Source organism: Orbicella franksi, chromosome 13 (genome assembly GCF_964199315.1).
Source record: "Orbicella franksi chromosome 13, jaOrbFran1.1, whole genome shotgun sequence".
Lineage (NCBI taxonomy): Eukaryota > Metazoa > Cnidaria > Anthozoa > Scleractinia > Merulinidae > Orbicella > Orbicella franksi.
This window is the reverse complement of record NC_138157.1, coordinates 10,513,096-10,533,811: the sequence shown is the minus strand read 5'-3', so window position 1 is coordinate 10,533,811 and position 20,716 is coordinate 10,513,096. Positions and strand designations below refer to the sequence as shown.

The window sequence follows — 20,716 nt, the reverse complement described above, 5'->3', positions numbered from 1 at the left end:
ATCTTTATAAAACATACAGTATAGTTAATTGCAATAATTATTGACTTATGTTCAGCCGGTTGACTTCATCGCAAATAGTGTTTCAGGGTTAAAAAATGTGCAGAGAATTCAATTATGTCACAGAAAAACTGAAATTTCGTCGGTTAGCGCTTCATGCAAATTTTATTTGTGTTTTCAATTCTTCAGTCAAAAATAGCGTTTTAATTAAGACTATGTATATCGTAACCTAATAGCAGCCCGATTGTTCCCACTATAAAATTAGCTGAACAAGTTATTAGATGGAGTTTTTTTTAGAAGGGAATATATTTGTCCTTATTCATCACTATATTTAGGCGGCTGGGACCCTTATATGGGCTATATAGGTATGTACGGCCCCAAAGGGTATGGTTTTTCGGTCGTTTTGGTGGTAAATAGGGTGTGGTTTTTACACTGTAGTCTTGAATGGGGAATGTTTTTTAGAAGAATAATTTACGAAGCTACTTTTTTTATCATTATCGATAAGACCGATCAACAATAGCCCTTCACGATGCTTTTGACATCGGTCTCAACCATGGAACAAAGTACATGGCAGTTCCTGGAGGGACTCGTGGGCAGTTCTGAAACGGGGCATTGATTTAGGGTCAGGTCATAAATAGGGTGTCAAAGTTTTGGTCAGGTCATTACTGATAGCGTAGGATAACTCGCAGATTTTGGTCATAAATAAACTACTGACCACGGAAAAGATCGTAGTTCAAAGAAGCCGAAGGGCGCCGCCAAGTATGATCTACACCACACGTGAGAACACACTTGACCTATGGGAATGGAAGCCAACTGAAAGCGATATGCAGCGTTGCTACAATTCTGATGAATGGGCCTATAAACAACTTGCTTGAATTTTATTTTCATAGACAGCCTAAACAACAGCTTTTCATATCATCCGACACCAAATGCTCTTCTGCAAATTACAAACCAGCTGCTGTTTCAAGTTTCAACCAGGTCATTTCTTTGCATCCGTAAACAAAAATCGATAATGTCATTCGTTTCTCAGAAACCCGTGATATCAGTGAAAGTTAAATTTATGTAGGAAAGATATCTTTTAGCAGTTTCTGCCCAAGTGACTTGAACATGTTTGACACGGGCTTGCTATAGTCAATTAGACGGTGCCTGGCTCATAAACCAACGGAGGAAAACTCTCGTAGTCTGACTATTCGTTAATAAGATCAGTTTTATCACATCGTGATCGTAATCGGCTCACCTCAAAATATGTCGGTTACCTCCTTCTCCCGGCCTCCCACCACCACCACCACCACCACCACCACCACCACCACCACCACCACCACCACCACCAATATTTCAGCCCTGTCATTGTATTGCCATAGAGTTTGTTAAGATCGTATAGGCATTACAGAACAAATTTGCTAAATCCTTACCTTGCAGTTGATGAATGACTAGTTTTGTCTTCATGCCGAGCTTGCACTGCTTAAGTTCTTCATTGACTTGAGCGAGTTTGAATTTTCTGCGTCACTATATGTTTGGGCACGCGCTGAAGACAGAGTGTCAGATACTGATCCCACTAATTCTAGACAACGACAAAACAGTGCAAGTGTCTATAGTTTTTAGCTTATCTCTAGCCGCAAGCAACATAGAAACCATAACCGCGTTTCAAGCTTTTAAACTGTTTATGTATAATTCAGACCTACCCGAGAAACTACAATCATCTCTTATGCATGAAAGCTAGACGCAACTAATCAACGATACACGTCACTATTACTCTTAATTTGATTGATATTATTTTGCTCTTATTCTCTCGAAGGAACAAGACAAATAGTCTCCTCTCTGCATCGAGCAAGAACTTCATTTTAACCCGGCCATCAATGAGCAACCAAAGATGCACAGGTCAACCAGCAAAGACAAACTCAGCCGACTGCTCCTCTTAACTCCTCTTAACTCCTCTTATCTTAGTCACAGCTGGTTCTGTTTTAATACTAGTGGGTAACACTGTTTCCTTAAAAAGCTGCGAAATTGCTGGTCCTGTGGCTGTAGCTAACGGTGGATTGTTACTACTTTTCATCAAAGTCTTAGGGAGTTCACGCCAAGACAAGCTTGTTATCACAGGTTTGAACACCTCGTCAGCCGTTGAAAGGTCTCTGACCGCCGCCACATCGCATATCTCACCTGCGTCAGTAGTGCTCGAGTGTTGACAAAATTTGTCAAAATTGACCAATCAAAGAAACAGACCATGACTGGGAGAAACGTTTGCACATCTCTGATCATAGCTGACAGTTGAAATTGAGTTTGACCAATTCTCCAAATCACATGGAGATTAAATTTCCTCGCGGGGGTGGAGCGCCCAGCCGTTGTTCTGAACTTCGTTGGGTAGAATTCAAAGAGAGGACAAATTGTACGAAGATTTAAAATTAAACTACATGTAATCACTGTCGCGTGTTCTTTAGATAGGATTTTACGCTTCACTTGTTTAACGTTCCGAGAAACGGGCTCAATTTCAAAGTATCAAATTAAGGAATTTAGTGTCTTTTTTTCATGCAAAATGAGGTTCTAACGGTATAACAGAGATCTATGAAGTGGTCCATTGCGAAACTATTGTGACATGTAGTTCCATGTCGGCAGGAGTTTAAAAACAGCTGTGGATGGTTGATACCAACCTGAAACAGGCGGAATATCAACCTATTGATCCTCTGCAATTTCCACAAGTACATCAATTTGTGAAAGGTGAATGAATAGACTATAAAGGTAGAGCAAACGTCAAATGAGGGGAACACCAACCAAGAAGAACGGATTTGTTGAAACCTCAGAATATTTTTATTCGTCCAGCGTCTCGGGGACTAAAAGTTAGTGGTCGGCGGACGGAAATGTTGGGCTGTTGATAGTAGCCAAGACCAGGTCACATGCTTTGGCTTTTAATCGTTATTTACCCCCAAAAAAGTAAATAGAGATATATAACTGCAAGGCGCCGAGTAAACAAACAAATGGTTTACAGAATGAATTACAGCTATCTCTGGGGGAGGTCATTTTCAGGTTTTACGTCAGAGCATAGCTTTTAATGCCCCCACATACAGAAGACGTGACCTCCGTTTTACAAATATTCATATCAGCCAAGTAACGTTGTGTCAAAGCAGTTCCAGTGCCCTTGCTACTCTCACCGACACAACAGTCAAGATTGTTTTCACACTGCACTTCACAGTAATTCAACATACACCCGGTGCACCAGGTGCATTTGTGTGTACCACGTGAACAACCTTACGAAATCAGGGGCGCCCACGCAATATGCAACGGATATTGAACTTTCGTCATGTGAAAATTTACTGCCGTGTTGCTTTCGTTCAGATCGACTTGAATAGACCGTAGAATAACTAGCCATGAAAACCACTCGAACTTTCCTGATTGTTTTCTACAAACGTCAAGCACACTGATTCGTACACTTTTTTACCGTCGAATTCTTTGCAGTGGAACCCCGTCTTACAACCATCACGTAAATACCGCACGGAGCGGGAACCAATCAACTGACGTGAGTTAAAACGGAAACTGAAATGAACATGAGGTAGAGCCAAATGCAACGTGATGAATGTTCAATCACTGAGAAGAGGAAGAGAAAGTCTTGCATGGGTAGAGTAGTCTTTGACATACATTCATGGCTAAAACAACTAAAAAGTACTGCCAAATCTACGACCTTGGAGGGCGGAAATCGGGGTTACATCATTCAAACGAAAGCATGCATTACGGTGGCGTCTGCTAAGTTCCTTTGTCTCAATCGTGTTATTGTTATCGTTTCAATTCATTGCTCTGTTTGACGTAGCCACCCATTTGCGGCTTATAAATACGCGGAAAATAATTTGAAGGAAATGAAACTACCAGAAGCTGAACACGGCTTGCTACTTATTTGATTTTATTTCGAACATTTTAATCTCTAGCGAGCAAACACAGTTGCAGTAGGTAAGTAAAACAGTCAGTTTAACATCGCGCCCAGGGCCTTTATGGCCCAGTTAATCGCTACAGCATCGAACTCGCGTAACGGTTTTCATAGCTGAATCATTTGAAGCAAAGATCACTAGGTTTGATTAGCGTTTTATCCGGTTCTGTTTGGGCGGACTGACAAGACGAACATGGTGAAGAAGAAGGGAAGAATTAGCTTTGTGTGAATTGACTCAGCACGTTAGTATAGGGCCCATGTAATAGCTCCTGTAGGCACACGCAGCGTATGCAATTGTGAAATTCTATCGCGAGTCTGACTGATTCTCCCATTGTTTTCTTGATTTAACCATTGGACAACGAGTTCGAGGTTTCTATGGACTGCGATCTCTGGAGTTCAAAGCTACTCATCAAATTTGCCAGTTCCCCATGCCACTTCCACCAAGTTCCTCCCTTCCTCCCATGATCACCTCCTTTACTTGAACTTTCTCAGACATAGTTATTTCAGTTCTGTCATTATTCTGCCTAATTAATTGACGTCAACAAATGAGAGCGTAACGGGGAGTTTGAATTTTGTGCTTCAGTACGTTGTGCCACCGGGGGGCGTGATCAAAGCAACTGAGGTGAACTAGGAATTATGCGTCCCAGTCTTTCTAGACAACAACAAAACGGTCAAGGTGTCGATCTATAGTCTCTTCCTCAATTTCTGCCGGAAACAACCTAAAAACGATAACAACATTTCAAGTCTTTAAACTGTTTATGTATCTTATGTACCTATCCAATATATGTGACCGTCTCTTAATTATGCATCAAAACAAGATGGAACAACTCAACCATAGACGTCAACAATATATTAATAATGATGAAAACATCAATAAACGGAAAAGCTACCTTAAACTTAATTATCATTCTGTTCTTATTCTCTCGAAGGAACAAGACAAATAGTCTCCTCTCTTCCTCTCCTCTCTACTTGTACTTCATTTTAACCCTGCCATCACAGAGCAAGCAGAGATGCACAGGTTAATCAGCAAAGAGAAACTCAGCCGGCTGCTTCGCTTAACTCCTCTTATCTTAGTCATAGCTGGTTCTGTTTTAATACTACTGGGTAACACTGCTTCGGTAAAAAGCTGCAAGCTGGCTGGTCCTGTGGCTGTAGCTGTCGGTGGATTGTTACTACTTTTCATCGCAGTCTGGAGTTCACGCCAAGACAAGATCGTTGAAAACACAAATTGCGAAGAGGCTGTGATCGCGGCAGAACACAACGCCAATAGAACTGCCTTGAGCGCTGGCTCTAACGATCAGCTGGGACCGATTCATCACTTCGAAGTCAAAACATCATCGGAATCTCAGTCTTGGGAAGAAATGGTACCTCCTTCATACGAAGAAGCTGTTGACAATAATGACGGCGTGGGAAATTCGCAAACTAGCGCTGAAGTTGTACCAAGTGATGCGAAGGAATCGAATTTGGACAACACGACTTCTGCACTACCGTCTTACGAAGAAATTCAAGCAAATGCGAAGACAGCTTCATAATTCTCTCACTGGTTCTTATAAATTTACTGTAAATGAAGACCTCCTTCTTGGAAACGAAAAACGTGCGGGCCAGGACTGTAAAGGAGAGAAAACGTTGTATTGATGAATTGCGGAAGTTAGGAAGTATTGCTTTTTATATCACAAGAAATTTGAGACTAACTTGCCGACAAAGTAAATTATCAGAACCTCCTTAGCAGAGCATTGTCATGAATTTGGCAGATTCGGAAATTGGTGAAAGAGATATTTTTAGAGGGATTTTGATTGTTGACGGCTAAATAAGTTTAACGCTGGTGTAGAGGATCAGGTGTATAGGATCTGGTGTAGATTAGAATCTATCTTATTCCGAACGGAAAGAAATAGTCACTAGGAAAATAATAAACGATGTCGTCTGGCTTAGCCAATATCATTTTGTAACAACACGTATGCCCTTTTATAGTGATTGGTGTATTAAAAACGGTCTTCGATTTTATATGCAGAATCGTTATAAAACATACAATATAGTTAATCATTGCACTATAATTAATGACTTACTTTCAGCCGGCTTAGCATATTTCAAATAGTGGTTAAGGGTTAGAAAACGTGCAGGGAATTCAATTATGTCACAGAAAAACCAAGAGACATTCTCTTGAAAAAACTGAAATTTCGTCGGTTAACGCTTCAGGGAAATTTTATTTTGTGTTTTCAATTCTTCACTCAAAATTAGCGAATTAAGACTAGGTCGATATAATCGTGACATGATAGGAGCCCGATTGTTCCCACTATAAAACTAGCTGAACAAGGTATTAAATGGAGTTTTTTAGAAGGGAATATGTTTGTCCTTATTCATCACTATATTTAATCGGCTGAGAACCGGGGGTACTCTCTTATATGGGCTGTATAGGTGTGTGCGGCCCTAAAGGGTATGGTTTTTCAGCCGTTTTTTTCGTAAATAGGATATTGATTTTAGCCCAGCGTAATTGGTCATGTTTGTTTTCAATTCTTGAGTCAAAATTAGCGAATTAAGACTATGTAATCGTAACATGATAGCAGCCCGATTGTTCCCGCTAGCTGAAAACTAGCTGAACAAGTTATTAGAGGGGAATATATTTGTCCTTATTCATCACTATATTTAGATGGCTGGGACCCGGGGGTACTTCCTTATAAGGGCTACATAGGAATGCGCGGCCCCAAAGGGCATGGTTTTTCAGCCGTTTTGGTCATAAATAGGGTATTTATTTTTGCCATTTTGGTCATAAATAGGGTATGGGTTTTACACTGTGTTCTCGAATGGGGAATGTTTTTTAGAAGAAGCTACTTTTTCATCATTATCAATAAGACCGATCAACAAAAGCCCTTCACGATGCCTTTAACATCGGTCTGAAACGGGGCATTGATTTAGGGTCAGGTCATAAATAGGGTATCAAATGTTTGGGCAGGTCATTACTGATAGGGTTGTGAAACTTGCAGATTTTGGTCATAAATAGGGTAACGGGAAGCGGGCCGCACAACCCCACCCAATTTTTCTCCGAGTACCATCCCCCGGGGGGGCTGAATCATAGCTAAGAATTGCTGAGCTTTTTGAGCTGACAGTTCAACGAGATCTGAATTCGGCAGAAGTTACACTGGAAGCTGAGATGAGCTGAGAAATCACTGAAAAACTGATAACTCGGAAGATTCCTGCACAACAAATGCTCTATATAGATGAAGCCGTGAAATGTAGGAAAGGTCAAAACAAGTTCTGTATACACAGACACAGTTTAAGCACTTACTCGATGAATATTGAGGAAGTAAAGGAAGAATTATCCATGGAGGAGTAGAAATACTCCTAATAGCTTCATGCTACAGGAACGTACTCTGCGGCCTGATGGACCACTCGGCTCGTATGCAGACTTAACCCTTTTACCATATTTCACGGTAAAGAAACGCCGGTGTAGACTGGTCTCTCCTTAAGCCTAATTAATTTTCTCCACCCAGCTCAATACAAGGAGCTGTATTCTAACTCAATCTCATCTCAATTAGGCAAAGCGATGCTTTACACTAGAGCTTGTAAGTATAATCTAAGTGCGCTTGGAACCTACTTTGAGTGTGAAGGGGTGAAATGTCTTAAACTTACTCGAACTTTACTTAGTGACCATGGAAACGTTCGTGGATCAACGAAGCCGAAGGGCGCCGGCAAGTGTGGTCTACGTCACACGTGAGAACACATTTGACCAATAGGAAATGGAAGCCAACTGAAAGCGATGTGCAGCCGGTTGCTGCAATTCTGATGAACGGACCGATAAACAACTTGCTTGAATTTCAGGACAGCCTAACCACTGCTTTTCACATGCTCCGACACCAAATGCGTAGGGTTAGGATTAGGGTTAGCCCCCCGCCCCGGCCTCCCACCACCGCCACCATTACCTCGGTGCTTCCTTCCTCCATATATCATGTCCTGTACCGAAACTGTTTCTCAGACAATATTTCAGCTCTGTCACGGTATTGCCATAGAGTTTGTTAAGTTCGCATAGGCATTACAGAACAAATTTCAGTGCTAAATCCTCACCTTGCAGTTGACTGTGCATGAGTTAAAATTAAACTACATGTAAACACTATCGCGTGTTCTTTAGGTAGGATTTTACGCTTCACTCGTTTGACGTTCCGAGAGCAACACTTTCATACGATGGTGGAGAAGGATTCGTATCCGTCTCCTATTCTTCATCTGTATAACATGTATGGAGGAGCTACACATTGCGTCTGCGTAGTTGCGTTAATAGTGTGGTCATTCCTGGTTGCTTCTTCGTAAGACGGTGGATGGCCAATCATTCTCGTCAAGAGAAAGTTGATTTCTCTTCTTGATGACGATAAGTTATCAGTCTGTGACTCGTCGTTGTTGCTCTTTTGTTCTCGCAGTATTAACTCGATCAATTCAACATTTTGAGTCGTAGAACTTTTAAGTTCGTTATATTCGCATTGCACCGGCTTCCGAGGCGTGTGCTGTCCTTTTAAAATAACGCCACCAAAATAAACAGAATGCAGCCATCAATCCGAAAGAACACATCGTATACCCTCCTGTTTTCATTTGCAAACTGTGCGCATAGAATTAACACTGTGATAGCGATGGCCGCCTTCAGCTGACATGAGCTGTCTGTAATAGTATAGGCCGTCTGTGATAACCACTGTACCAGACTTCGCTTAATTCGTCCGTTTTAAGGTTATTATACTAAATTACATGTATACCACAACTATTACAGTTATTATAAGAATTTTAGGTTTAGCTTTAAAGTTGTAATTTACATATCTGCAAGGATACTAGTATTGTGCAAACGAAAGAAACACACCTCCTATACTGAAAGTCTGGTACGAGGCTTTTAAAAGACGTTACTGTCGTTTGTTAATAGAGATTGCTCGTAGAGGCTCTCTCTCTCTCTCTGATAAGTGTGAAACTTAAATGGCTCCACACTTAATTGTCACATTGAATAAATCATGAATTTGTTTGTCAGAAAAATAGCCTTCGGCGGTCCGCTGATGCGTTTAAATAAGATAGATGTCTCTCAGCACGCGGAGTAATATAATCATTTTCTTTAAAGAGGGTCAGGCGATCTTGTTGTCGAGGGAAGAACATCAACGAGATCACTGTGAAACTACCAAAGACTACACTTCAAATTGCACATCACGAAGGACACAGTACCAGGCGTATTAAGATTTCTGAGGAGCTCACGCAGACGATTTCTGAGGTATTGATTAGCTACGGAATTAGGATTCAGTGTTCAGTTTGACCGACACAACTAGTCTAGTTGTCGAGTATACTTCATAGATTCTAAGTTTTACAATTTGCCGGCGTCTCTGTAGGAACATACTGACAGCTTTGTATTAAACGCCTGTGGTGTGTAGGCAGTATTATTTAAAAATATGTACTGAGTCACCGAAAGTTCCGTGACCTGACTCTAGTTACTCCCCAAACGTTCTGCTCATGACCTCGCAAGTAAAGGTGTCAGTGCATTTTACGCATCAAAAATGGGAACGAAACGGGATAAATTTCAAAATGTGAAAGGCATTTGACGTTCTTTTCATCATGCACAATGAGGGTTTTTATCGATATAACAGATCTATGAAGCGGTTCATTGCAATCCCATTGTGACATGTAGTTCCATGTCGCCAGGAGTTTAAAAACACCTGTGGATGGTTGATGCCGACCTGCAGAAACAGGCAGAATAAAAAGCTATTGATCCTCTCCTATTTCCACAAGTACATCAATTTATGAAAGGTGAATTAATGAATAGACAATAAAGGTAGAACAAAAGTCAGATGAGGTGAACACCGAGCAAAGCCCCATTTGTTGAAACCGCAAAATATTGGTTGGTGGGCGGAAATATTGGACCAGGCCACAAAGCTTTTAATCGTTGTTTACCAACGAGGCAGTACTTATGAGATGTATAGCCGCAAGGTGCCTTGTAAATAAACAAACGGATTACAGAAGAATGAGTTAGAGCTAACTCATCGGGCGGTCATTTTCAGATTTTACGTCAATGCATATAGCTTTCACCTCCGTTTCACAAATAATTATACCAGCCAAGGAAAGTTGTGTCAAAGAAGTTTCAGTGCTTTTACTACTTTCACCAACACAACACTTAAGATGGTCTTCACACTACACCTCACGGTAATTTAAAATGCAACACGAGGTGCATTTGTGTTTACCACGTGAACAACCTTACGATTTCAGAGGCACCCACGCAATATGCAACGGATATTGAACCTTCGTGTTATTTACCGCGATGAGACCGATTTTAACAGACCGTAGAATAACTAACCGTTAAAACGTCACGTAGATTCGTTCACTTTTTTACCATCAAAGTGGAACCCCGCCCTACGGCCATCGCGATAATACGGCCATCTCGTTATTTACGACCACTTTATTCAATTCTTGGCATGTTCTTGCCCGCGAGCGAAAGTTCAATCAGTCATTTTCTTTACTTAAAGGATCCCTTTAATACGGCCCGTTATTACAGCCAGATTTAAAACAAGGGTTGTGATCATTCGAACTTTCTTTGCCAAACTTTTTGACCGAACTTTCGCGCATTTTTCGGCTCGCAAATACTATTGTTACCTGAGGCTATATTTCGCTAGTTGACTTCTTCTTACTACCGCACGGCGCGCGAACCAATCAACTGACGCGAGGCAACTGAACTGAAGCTGAGATAAGCACGAGGTACAGACAAATGCCAAGTGTTGAATGTTCAATCACTCTGAAGAGGGTGTGAGAGTCTTGGGTGGTAAGAGTAGTGTTTGACATAGATATTTCACGAAGTAAAGCAGCTAAAAAGTACTGCCGAATCTATGATCTTACAAGTTTGAACTGCCAGCGACAACAGCGGAAGTCAGAGTTGCATCATTCAAGCGAAAGCATGATTCTGATGGCGTCTGTAGAGCTCATTTGTCTTAATCGTGTTATTGTTATTATTTCAATTCATTGCTTTGTTTGACGTAGCCGCTCGTTTGCGCGGCTACTGTTAATACGCGGAAAATAACGAAGAAAATGAAAATTCTAGAAGCTGAACAGGGCTTGCCACTTATTAGTTTTCATTTCGAATATTTGACTCTGTAGCGAGAAAACACAGTTACAGTTGGCAAGTAAAATAGTCAGTTTAACAATGCTCCCAGGGTCTTCATGGCCCAGTTAGTAGCTACAGTATGGAACTTGTGCCTGAGCGGGTTTTCATGGCTGAATTAGGTGATGCAAAGATCACTAGCTTCGATTAGCGTTTTATCCGGTTCTGTTTGCGCGGACCGAGGAGACGAACATGGTGGGAAAATCGGTTTTCTATATACTACGGCTCGTGTATTAGCTCTTGCGGATACGCAGCGCATGGAATTGTAAAATTCGCGAGTCTGACTGATTCTCCCGTGAACGTTCCTACTTAACAACTGGACGACGAATTCGAAGTTTCTATCGGCTGTTAGTTGGCGAGTGCTGAAGCCTTGAGCCTAATATTTCAACGTGGATAGACACCGAGAGCGAAACCGTCTGATAATTGTTCCAGCCGAACCCGCTAATCAATCTTTTAAATAAAACTTAGTTTTCGTTTAGAAACTTCACGAAAAAGCGAAGTTGGGGGGTACGTGATCAAAGCGAAGTGAAATACAGCCATTCTATTATAAACATCGACAAAACAGTACAAGCTGTCTATATAAGTCGCTGCTTCAATTTCTGCCGGAAGCAACATAAAAACCACAATCGCGTTTCAAGTTATAAGAATTCATGTATAATTAGTTATGGAGTATCTACGATCATCTTTTTATGCATGAGAGCTAAACTAATCAACCTTAGTATCACCCAACTAGTGGACTAATGCAAATCCTGCATTTTGATTGGCTACGCTAGTAGAGGACTATTAGTAATAGTTCTCGAGTAGCAAAATTGGTGCAATCGAGCGTGACGCTTTCTTTCGTTTTATTCCCAAACAAATATTTCTTCAACTTGCATTTGCTAACTTTATTATTGCCTTTTCTGTCCGACTAGTTGGGTGATACTAAAACAATTAGACCCTTCGCCCTCAAGGGCTACGGGTCTAATTAACAATTATTCCATGAAACCGCGTTGGATATGAAGTGATAAATAACCAACGAGCGCGTAGCGCGAGTTGGTTATGATCACTTCATATCCAACAAGGTCGAATGGAATAATTGTTTTAGTATATTCTTAATCGGGTTTTTGCCGCCGATTTTTATTTCAACAATTTTACAGAGCGGAAAATTTTTAAACTTGGCGCACTGTTTTCCATATAAGGTAAAACTCCGACTAATGGCTCATAGTCGGAGTTTTTGAGCCAATCAGAGAGCTAGAAATGCAATAGTCGGAGCTGAGAATATACTAATTGTTAAATAGACGTCAGCATTAACAATCAAAACATCAACAAAAGGAAAAACTACTCTTAACCTTATTGACATTCTGCTCTTATTCTCTCGAAGGAACACGACAAATAATCTCTTCTCTACATCGAGCTGACTTCATTTTCACCCGGCCATCACAGAGCAACCAAAGATGCACAGGCTAACTAGCAAAGACAAACTCAGCCGGCTGCTCCGCTTAACTCCTCTTATCTTAGTCATAGCTGGGTCTGTTTTAATACTAGTGGGTAACACTGCTTCCTTAAAGAGCTGTAAAATTGCTGGTCCTGTGGTCGTAGCTGTCGGCGGATTGTCATTACTTTTCATTACAATCTGGAGTACACGCCAAGACAAGCTTGTTGAGAACGCAGTTTGTGAAGAGGCTGTGATCGCAGCAGAACACTTCAATAGAACTGCCTTGAACACTGGCTCTAACGATCCGCAGGGACCGATTCATCACTTCGAAGTAAAAGCACCGTCGGAGTCGTCTTGGAAAGAAATGGTACCTCCTTCATACGAAGAAGCTGTTGACAATAATAACGGTATAGGAAATTCGCAAACTAGCGCTGAAGTTGTATCATGTGATGATGACAAAGAAGCGAGTTTGGAGAACACGACTTCTGCACCCCCGTCTTACGAAGAAAGACATGAAAATGCGACGACAGCTTCATAATCATCCTTACTGGTCCTCGTGAATTTAGTGCAAACAAATAACTCCTTCTTGGTAATAAAAAAAACCCTGTGGGCCGAGAATGAAAAGGAGGAAAACGTTGTACGACATGCGGAAGTTTAATATCACTGCAAGAAATTGCGACAAAATAAACTTGGTGACGAAGTAAATTAAAAGTAACTCATTGGTAGAACGTTTGCAAATTCGGGAATTTGTTATAAAGGAGATATCATAGCTCTCGAAAAATTTCTGTTTGTTGACGGCTAAACAGGTTTTAGGCCGGTGTAGCTGCATACTCTACATCCTAGATTTTAGAATCTAACTGATTCAAACGAAACAAGAAATATTCACAGGAAGATAGCAAACGATGCATGGCGTCTGGCTAAGCCAATATCATTTTTTAACAACACGTACGCCCGTTTACAGTGATTGGTGTACAAAAGAAGTATCCACATTTTGTATAAAACACAAAATAAAGTAAATTGTAATCAGTATTGACTTACTGATCTTCAACTGAATTCGCCGCAAAACTAGTTAAAAGAAGAGTCGTACATGGAATTCAGTCAATTATGACACGGATGAACAGAAATTTCGTCGGTAAACGTGTCAGGGAAATTATATTTGCTTTTTTAATTCTTGAGTCAAATTTAGTAAAGTTACGTATGTAACGATAGCAGCTCGATTGCTCCCACTAACTTGCTGAACACCGAGGTTATTACATGGGAATATTTTTGTCCTTATTCATCACTATATACCGAAGGCTGAGATCAGTAATAGCTAAGAATTTCTCAGTTGTTTTAACTGACAGCTCAGTGAGATCTGAATTCGGCGCGGAAAGTTACAGGAAGTTGAGAAATAAGCTAAAATGTTAAGTGAAAATGTAACTGGCAAAGCCAGAAACCAGCATCAGACGCTCCATGTAGCTGAAGCCGTGAAATGTGGAGAAAAGGTTAAAATACGTTCTGTATATACAACACAAGTTAAGCACAGACACTACAAAAATCGAGGAAGTAAAGAACTTCAAATTGCTTTTTTTTACGGTAAGGCAACGCCCGTTGATATTTGTTTTGTCTTAAGAACGGCGCCTACTTTTGTTAGTGCGCACACGTTCTGCGCATCACGCAAGGCATGGTTTAAGCGCCATGCACGCGCTGGGTTGACATTGACGCAATCAACTACGCTACCAAGTGCACGACTAAAATGAAAGCGCAACTTTACTACTGTGACCAAATCAAGTTTATGAACCTGTACTTAAACCAGGAACACTAGAATAGCAGCATATCACTAACCACTAACTGTTAACGTCTTCCAGCTGAAAAACTAGCTGTTTTCTGTCGAAAACTATACTGAAATCCAACTGTAAACATACACCAGCAGATGGCGTAGTGCGCGCGCAAAACAAGTGCGAGATACGCAAATGTTTTACTTACTGGGGAGGTGACAGGAAAAAATGTTACGGGCACCGTAAAAGTTTTCAAAAAAAGATCAATAACTTTAAAAAACGCGTGATTACCCCCACATTTTATGTTATGAAAAAGAAGTGGTAAGCCTATTCAACACGTGATTAGTTTCTGGTTGTGAGCAAAAGGTATTTAGACTGTATTTAAGCTGAACCAGAGGAAGGCTGTCAGAGACGCCAAAAGCGCTTTTGCAACGATTTTGTTATTAAAAATATACCAAAAATGGTTTTTATGTTACTATTTACCATAAAGTTTTAAGATCTTTATAAATGTATTTGCTCTTCTGTATGTAAAGGCGAATTCTAAGGAAATCTACGAAGAAATATCCTCTCCTTCATTTTTTAAAAAATGCTGATATCAGCATTTTTGCTGAGATTCAAGGCTAATTATCCCGAAAATATGCGCGGCTACCCTCATTTTTCTTTGTGGATTCCAATAGCCCTTGCAGAGATCTACTTTTTCCACATGGTCCTAACCTGGCGCAAAAACCTTTGTATTTAGTAGGCACCGTCCTTAAGTCCAATCAATTGTTCTCCATTCAGCTCAATACAAGGTGCTGTATAATATATAGATTTAGGCCAGCCTAAAAGCGTAACTCCTGGGCCGGGTTGTTCAGAGCCCGATTAAGCTAACCCAAGAAAAGGTAGAATTTTGATTTGAGTTTTTGTAACTTTGCGGTGAGGTTTTCTGTATATTGTTTGGCCTTCTGTTCTGAGTTTTAATAATTACCATATACATAAAACAAAGCAGCAAAAAAAAAAAAAAAACATTTGTGTAGAAGAAAAAGTTATAATTCGGTAAACTTTTAATCCTGGGTTAGCGTTAACCAGCTTCCGAACAATCCTGCCCTGTTTTCAACAAGTTAACCTGACATGAGCCCAATCGAAAACCACCATTAGGTCAGCGGTCAATTCCCAAAAAACTCGTGACCTCGATGAGCTGTAAACTTGAACCCGTGATATGGTCACGTGATATTGGTCAGCGGATAGCCTTAATATTATCATTATGTGAGGGGGGGGTTGAAATTAATTTTTGCTTAATGGGAGGGGGGTATGACTTAGTTTTGGGGCATATTTCACCCATTACCCAGCCCTCCCTCCAGGTAATTATTGCACAGTCCCTAAATTAGACTAAGCGATTCATAGCTAATATTCTGTCGTAAGCTATGTGAGATACAGTCTATGTAATAAAACAAAAAAAATTGCTTTATGAAAGTACAGACCTCAGGGTTAAACATTGCAAATACATTTTTAAATGTGTTTAAGGGGGTCTTCTACCCTCAGATATAAATTTTTCTCTAAACAAACATTTTTTCGGAACATGAAGATTCAACATCCCTGACCATTTGCAAATCGTGTTTTGAAACGATTTTGCTCTAATTACTCCTTGATTTCAGTTTAAATTAAGAAATCTGCAAACTGGTAGCTATATTTCAACATAGCAACACCCATAACAACCGTTGTTTACACTCTAAAAGTACTCACAAAATGGGTTCAATTCAGTACATTTCAATGACACTTTACAGAAAAGTTTAAGATATGTATGCTTATGAGAATTTTGCATCATGGCCCTGAACATTGTTTTCTCTACCATCTTGTACACTCTTTACACTTGGTTAACATTTCTATGTGTATGCGGGTATTCAATGGAATATTTATGTAAAACCTTTCGATACACCCTCTCCCCCTGCCTCTAACCCCCCTTCCGTTTACAGGGCTAATTTGGGCTCTCGAAGACCGAAGTAGAACTTTAAAGCCTTATTTCTCAAAATGACCAAATAGACGGATTACGAATATCTCGCACACGATATGTCCACTAAATTAGCGACATTCACGGAAACGGCTTTAAACTTTAAACTTTCCAGTTCAGTCTAGAATGCACGTATGTATTGGGGAGTAGTAAACAAAACCGTCAATGTCATTTGTTTCTTAGAAACTCGTGATATCAGCGGAAGTTAATTAAATATGGGAGGGACATCTATTTTGGAGCTGTTTATGCCCACCGGGCGGCTTGAAATTGCTAGCAGTACATTGTATGTTATTGTTTCAATGCACATGCTTGACGCAGGTTACGTTTGTAGTAGAATTACGTAGTCTTTGAGGAATAATGAAGTCGTCTGTGCCTCGTTCAAAAACAAACGCGGGAAAACTCTCATAGTCCAATAGTCAAAATTTTAGAGAATATTTGTTCTACTCAGGGTTGCCCATCAAATTTGTCCTCCGCCTCTTCCTTCCCTGCGCCCCACCCCACTTAACTGATTCCTTTCTCTATCATATCCTGTACCGAAACTTTCTTAGAATCGACTGATCTGGAATATTAGATATTTCAGCTCTGCAGTCATTGTATTGTCATAAAATTTGTAAAATTTGTATATTTAGGCATTACAGAAACAAAATATGCTAAATCCAGTTAAGTTTATTGTCCTTAGGTCGAGCAATTTTACAGCTTTTTCAGCAAGCAGTGTTACCCACTATTATTAAAACGGAACCAGCTATGACTAAGATTAGACCAGAGGAGTTACGCGGGGCAGCCGGCTGAGTATGTCTTTGCTGGTTAACCTGTGCATCTTTGGTCGCTCTGTGATGGCCGGGTGAAAATGAAGACAGCTCGATGCAGAGAAGAGATTATTTAACCGACAAAGTTGTTAAATTTTTTGTTGAACCGACTGCTTAGAACTGATCTGATTAACTATTATTCAGACTACGAGAGTTTTCCCGCGTTTGTTTGTGGACGAGACAAAGCCGACTTTTTAACCTGCGAGAAACATGTTCAAAGTCGCCAAGCAGAAACCGCTACAAAACAGATATTCCGCCTATATTAATTGAACTTCCGCTAGTATTACAGGTTTCTAAGAAACGAATGTCGTTGTCGCTTTTTGTTTACTTTGTCCGGATGCCCAAGTGCATTCTAGACTGACGTGAACGTCTCAGAGTTTGTAGCTTTACTTTACTGTTTCTGCGAACGTCGCTAATTCACACACAAAAAGTAATTTATAATAAGTTTCAAATTCTCTCTTTTTGCTGGTCGAAAATTTGCACATAGTTTTAACTACCTCGATCCATATGTTCGAAGAAACATTAATTCCTCATAGGAATTGCTGCCATGCCAACTGAAGTCCATTTGTCGCAGATTCAGTGAACTGTGATGATCCAAGAGACGATGTTTGTGCACTAAATCACTCCGTCGTCTAAAACTAGCTAGATGACAACGCAGTTTATACTTTCATGGGCTTCACGTGACTTCTCTATTTCATACTCAACTCTATTTACTTCAGCGAAGTCAGTTTCTTTGAGGCTTTTCACACACTTTCAACCGCAAAAGTTGATGCATAAAATACTGGTCGAATCGAAAACAGTTCAATTTTCTGGCTTGACCTAGTGTGAACTGAAAGTACACGGGCATTTCGAAAACTGATTTATTTTGATGAATTAAAGTACGTACTACGTTCAAAGAAAATACGTAGACATCAGAACGGGCTTATATCGTCAAAAAAAGAGTTTAAATTGTCATCATTTACCAAAATCGAAACTGAGCTGCCTTAGGTCACTTATTTCATTTGAATTTAAACTAGTTTAATACTCAGAACTTTTATGAAAGGAAAAAAAAAAACAACAACCCAGCGATATTAAACTCGGGACCGAATTAATAAACAAGCACAACAAAGGTAAATGAACATATCAAGTAACAATATTGAACATGTAGCTCTTAAAAAATCTAGGTTGAATATAGATTGACGTCATTTACGCACCGTTACCGTCACCACGTGTTTCCATGGTCTACACGTGTTTCCACCAGCGAGCTGCAGGCGAACTACAGTTTCTCTGTAAAATGTCGCGGACGAATTTATCATTTCCAGCTGCAGTGCTAATTTTAAGTTGATTTTAGTGAACTGAAAACAAACTTCACTCACATTGTGAAACAAGAGAAACAGTTTCACGTATGAAACTTTGGACATTTTACAAGCAGGGAAATTTTTCAAATTTAAATTAGACTGAGATAGAGCTCAAGGAAAAGAAAAACACTATTTTGAAGTTAATATAGTAAAACAATTTATAAAAGATGTTCCGTCATATTAAGATCGTATGCATCATTGCTTTTAAAGAGGGCAATGTTGGCTTTGGCTGATAATTACTATCTTTCCGTTTGAATCAGTTAGATCCTATAATCTAGGATGGAGAGCACGGCCTTAAACTTATTTAGCCGTGAACAAAGAGAAATTCTTAGAGTTCTGATCTATAATATCTCCATTATAACCATTTCCTAAGTCTGCCAATGTTCTGCCAAAGACTTTCTTATGATTTACTTTGTCAACGAATTTGTCGGAATTTCTTGGGATATAAACAGAGCTCAGTACTTCCTGACTTCCGTAACTAATAGAACGTTTTCTGTCCTTTTCAAGGCCTAGACGTTTTACTTTTCCAAGAAGGAGTTCTTTACTTACATTAAATTTATGAGAACCATTAAGGAGAATTATTAAGCTGTCTTCGCATTTTCATGACTTTCTTCGTAAGACGGTGGTGCAGAAGTCGTGTTGTTTAAACTTGCTTCCTTGTCATCACTTGGTACAACTTCAGTACTAGTTTGCGAATTTCCCATACCGTTATTATTGTCAACAGCTTCTTCGTATGAAGGAGGTACCATTTCTTTGCAAGACGATTCCGACGGTGTTTTGACTTCGAAGTGATGAATCGGTCCTAGCTGGTCTTCAGAGCCAGTGTTCAAGGCATTTCTATTGGCGAAGTATTCCGCTGCGATCACAGCCTCTTCACAAATTGTGTTTTCAACGCGCTTGTCTTGGCGTGAACTCCATACTGTGATAAAAAGTAATAACAATCCGCCCACAGCTACAGCCACAGGACCAGCAATTTTACAGCTTAAGGAAGCAGTGTTACCAACTAGTATTAAAACAGAACCAGCTATGACTAAGATAAGAGGAGTTAAGCGGAACAGCCGGCTGAGTTTGTCTTTGCTGGTTAACCTGTGCATCTTTGGTTGCTTTGTGATGGCCGGGTTAAAATGAAGTCAGCTCGATGTAGAGAAGAGATTATTTGTCGTGTTCCTTCGAGAGAAGAAAAACAGAATGTCAATTAAGTTTATAGTAGTTCAATTAAGTTTAGAGGAGTTTTTCCTTTATTTGTTGATGCTTTGGTCGTTAATGTTGACGTCAGCCAATGGTTGATAAGTTCCGTCTAGCTTTCCTGCATAAGAGATGATCATAGATATTAGATAGCTTGGTGTGAATTATACATGAACAGTTTTAAACTGACTTGAAACGCCTTTATGGTTTCTATGTTGCTTCCGGCACGAAGTGAGCTATAAACTATGGACCCCCTGCACCGTTTTTTCGTTGGATGACTGGGATAGTATTTTAAACTCTGTCTTCATCACCGTACCTTAAAATGATGATACACAAAATTCAAACTCGTACCCTCTCGACTACTGACGTCAATGAAACAATTAAGAATTTGAACAGTGCAAGCTTGGCCTGAGGGCAAATCTTGTCATGTCGCATCAACTGCGGAAGTCATATTTCAGCATATTGTTTTTTCCGCGATGCTAATACGAACTTTGGAAACTTTGCAAGCTTTTGTAACAAGACAATGGCAGAACTGAAATATAACTGACGAATTTGGTGGCTATCTTTGAGTGGAAGAAATTCTCTATTAAATTCTGAAATGAGCCGACTACGATCATGATTTCTTGAAACGTAACCTCAGTATTAACTATTAGACTACGAAAGTTTTCCCTCGTTTGTTTGTGAACGAGGCACAGCCGACTCCACTATTCGGTTCTAAGACCGGCTACTTGTTCCACAGCGAGTACCTGCGTCAAACATGTGGATCGCGTTGAATTGAACGTACTGCACGCATTTTCAAGTCGACGGAGCAGAAACCGCTACAATAGAGATCTCTCTCCTATATTATAGGAATTTCACCTGGTATCACGGGTTTCTAAGAAACGAATGTCATTGTCCCTTTCTGTTTACTTTGTCCGGATGCCTACGTACATTATAAACTGAACTGGACGACTCAGAGTGTGTTGCTTTACTTAGCTGTTTCAGCAAACGTCGTTAATTCGCAAAAATAAACCGTTTCAAATGCCCTGTGGCTGCTTGGCGACAATTTGCACAGCAGGTTTATTTGGTTCTATCCATGTGCTCGTCCTCATAGAAATTACTGGCATGCAAACTGAAGTCCATTTGTCGCAGATTTACTGAACTGTGATGATCCCAGCTGGAGACGCTAGCTGTTTGTGCGCTAAATTGCGCCATCGTCTGGAACTAGATGACAATGCAGTTTAA

The 20,716-nt window shown here is 40.1% G+C and overlaps 4 protein-coding genes and 1 pseudogene across 5 annotated transcripts in view; 3 read left to right on the top strand and 2 right to left on the bottom strand.

Moving 5' to 3' along the window:
- The window catches only part of LOC145465016 (uncharacterized), a 286,590-nt gene that overhangs the window by 9,708 nt on the left and 256,166 nt on the right, over nucleotides 1–20,716 (top strand). The gene's annotated exons all lie outside the window — the stretch shown is intronic.
- Nucleotides 2,606–7,357, top strand: LOC145465337 (uncharacterized). 2 transcript variants are annotated; one of them, XM_081449117.1, is made up of 2 exons: nucleotides 2,606–3,930; nucleotides 4,837–7,357. In XM_081449117.1, the coding sequence occupies exon 2, from the start codon at nucleotides 4,918–4,920 to the stop codon at nucleotides 5,437–5,439; it is 522 nt and encodes a 173-aa protein (XP_081305243.1). In that variant the 5' UTR covers nucleotides 2,606–3,930; nucleotides 4,837–4,917; the 3' UTR covers nucleotides 5,440–7,357. The 2 variants fall into 2 exon arrangements, with proteins under 2 accessions (XP_081305243.1, XP_081305242.1); XM_081449116.1 differs by having other exon boundaries at nucleotides 2,606–4,011; nucleotides 4,095–7,357.
- On the bottom strand, nucleotides 7,489–10,274 carry LOC145465018 (uncharacterized; annotated as a pseudogene).
- Nucleotides 8,859–20,716, top strand: part of LOC145465339 (uncharacterized) — a 191,500-nt gene continuing 179,642 nt past the window's right edge. Inside the window, exons 1-2 of the mRNA XM_081449118.1 lie at nucleotides 8,859–9,134; nucleotides 12,367–14,666. Of these exons, the coding sequence (XP_081305244.1) occupies nucleotides 12,440–12,958 (519 nt within the window). The 5' untranslated portion in view covers nucleotides 8,859–9,134; nucleotides 12,367–12,439 and the 3' untranslated portion in view covers nucleotides 12,959–14,666. The remainder of the gene's footprint in view (nucleotides 9,135–12,366; nucleotides 14,667–20,716) is intronic.
- LOC145465590 (uncharacterized) lies at nucleotides 17,853–20,302 on the bottom strand. The gene has a single exon (XM_081449366.1). The coding sequence runs from the start codon at nucleotides 19,399–19,401 to the stop codon at nucleotides 18,889–18,891; it is 513 nt and encodes a 170-aa protein (XP_081305492.1). The 5' UTR covers nucleotides 19,402–20,302; the 3' UTR covers nucleotides 17,853–18,888.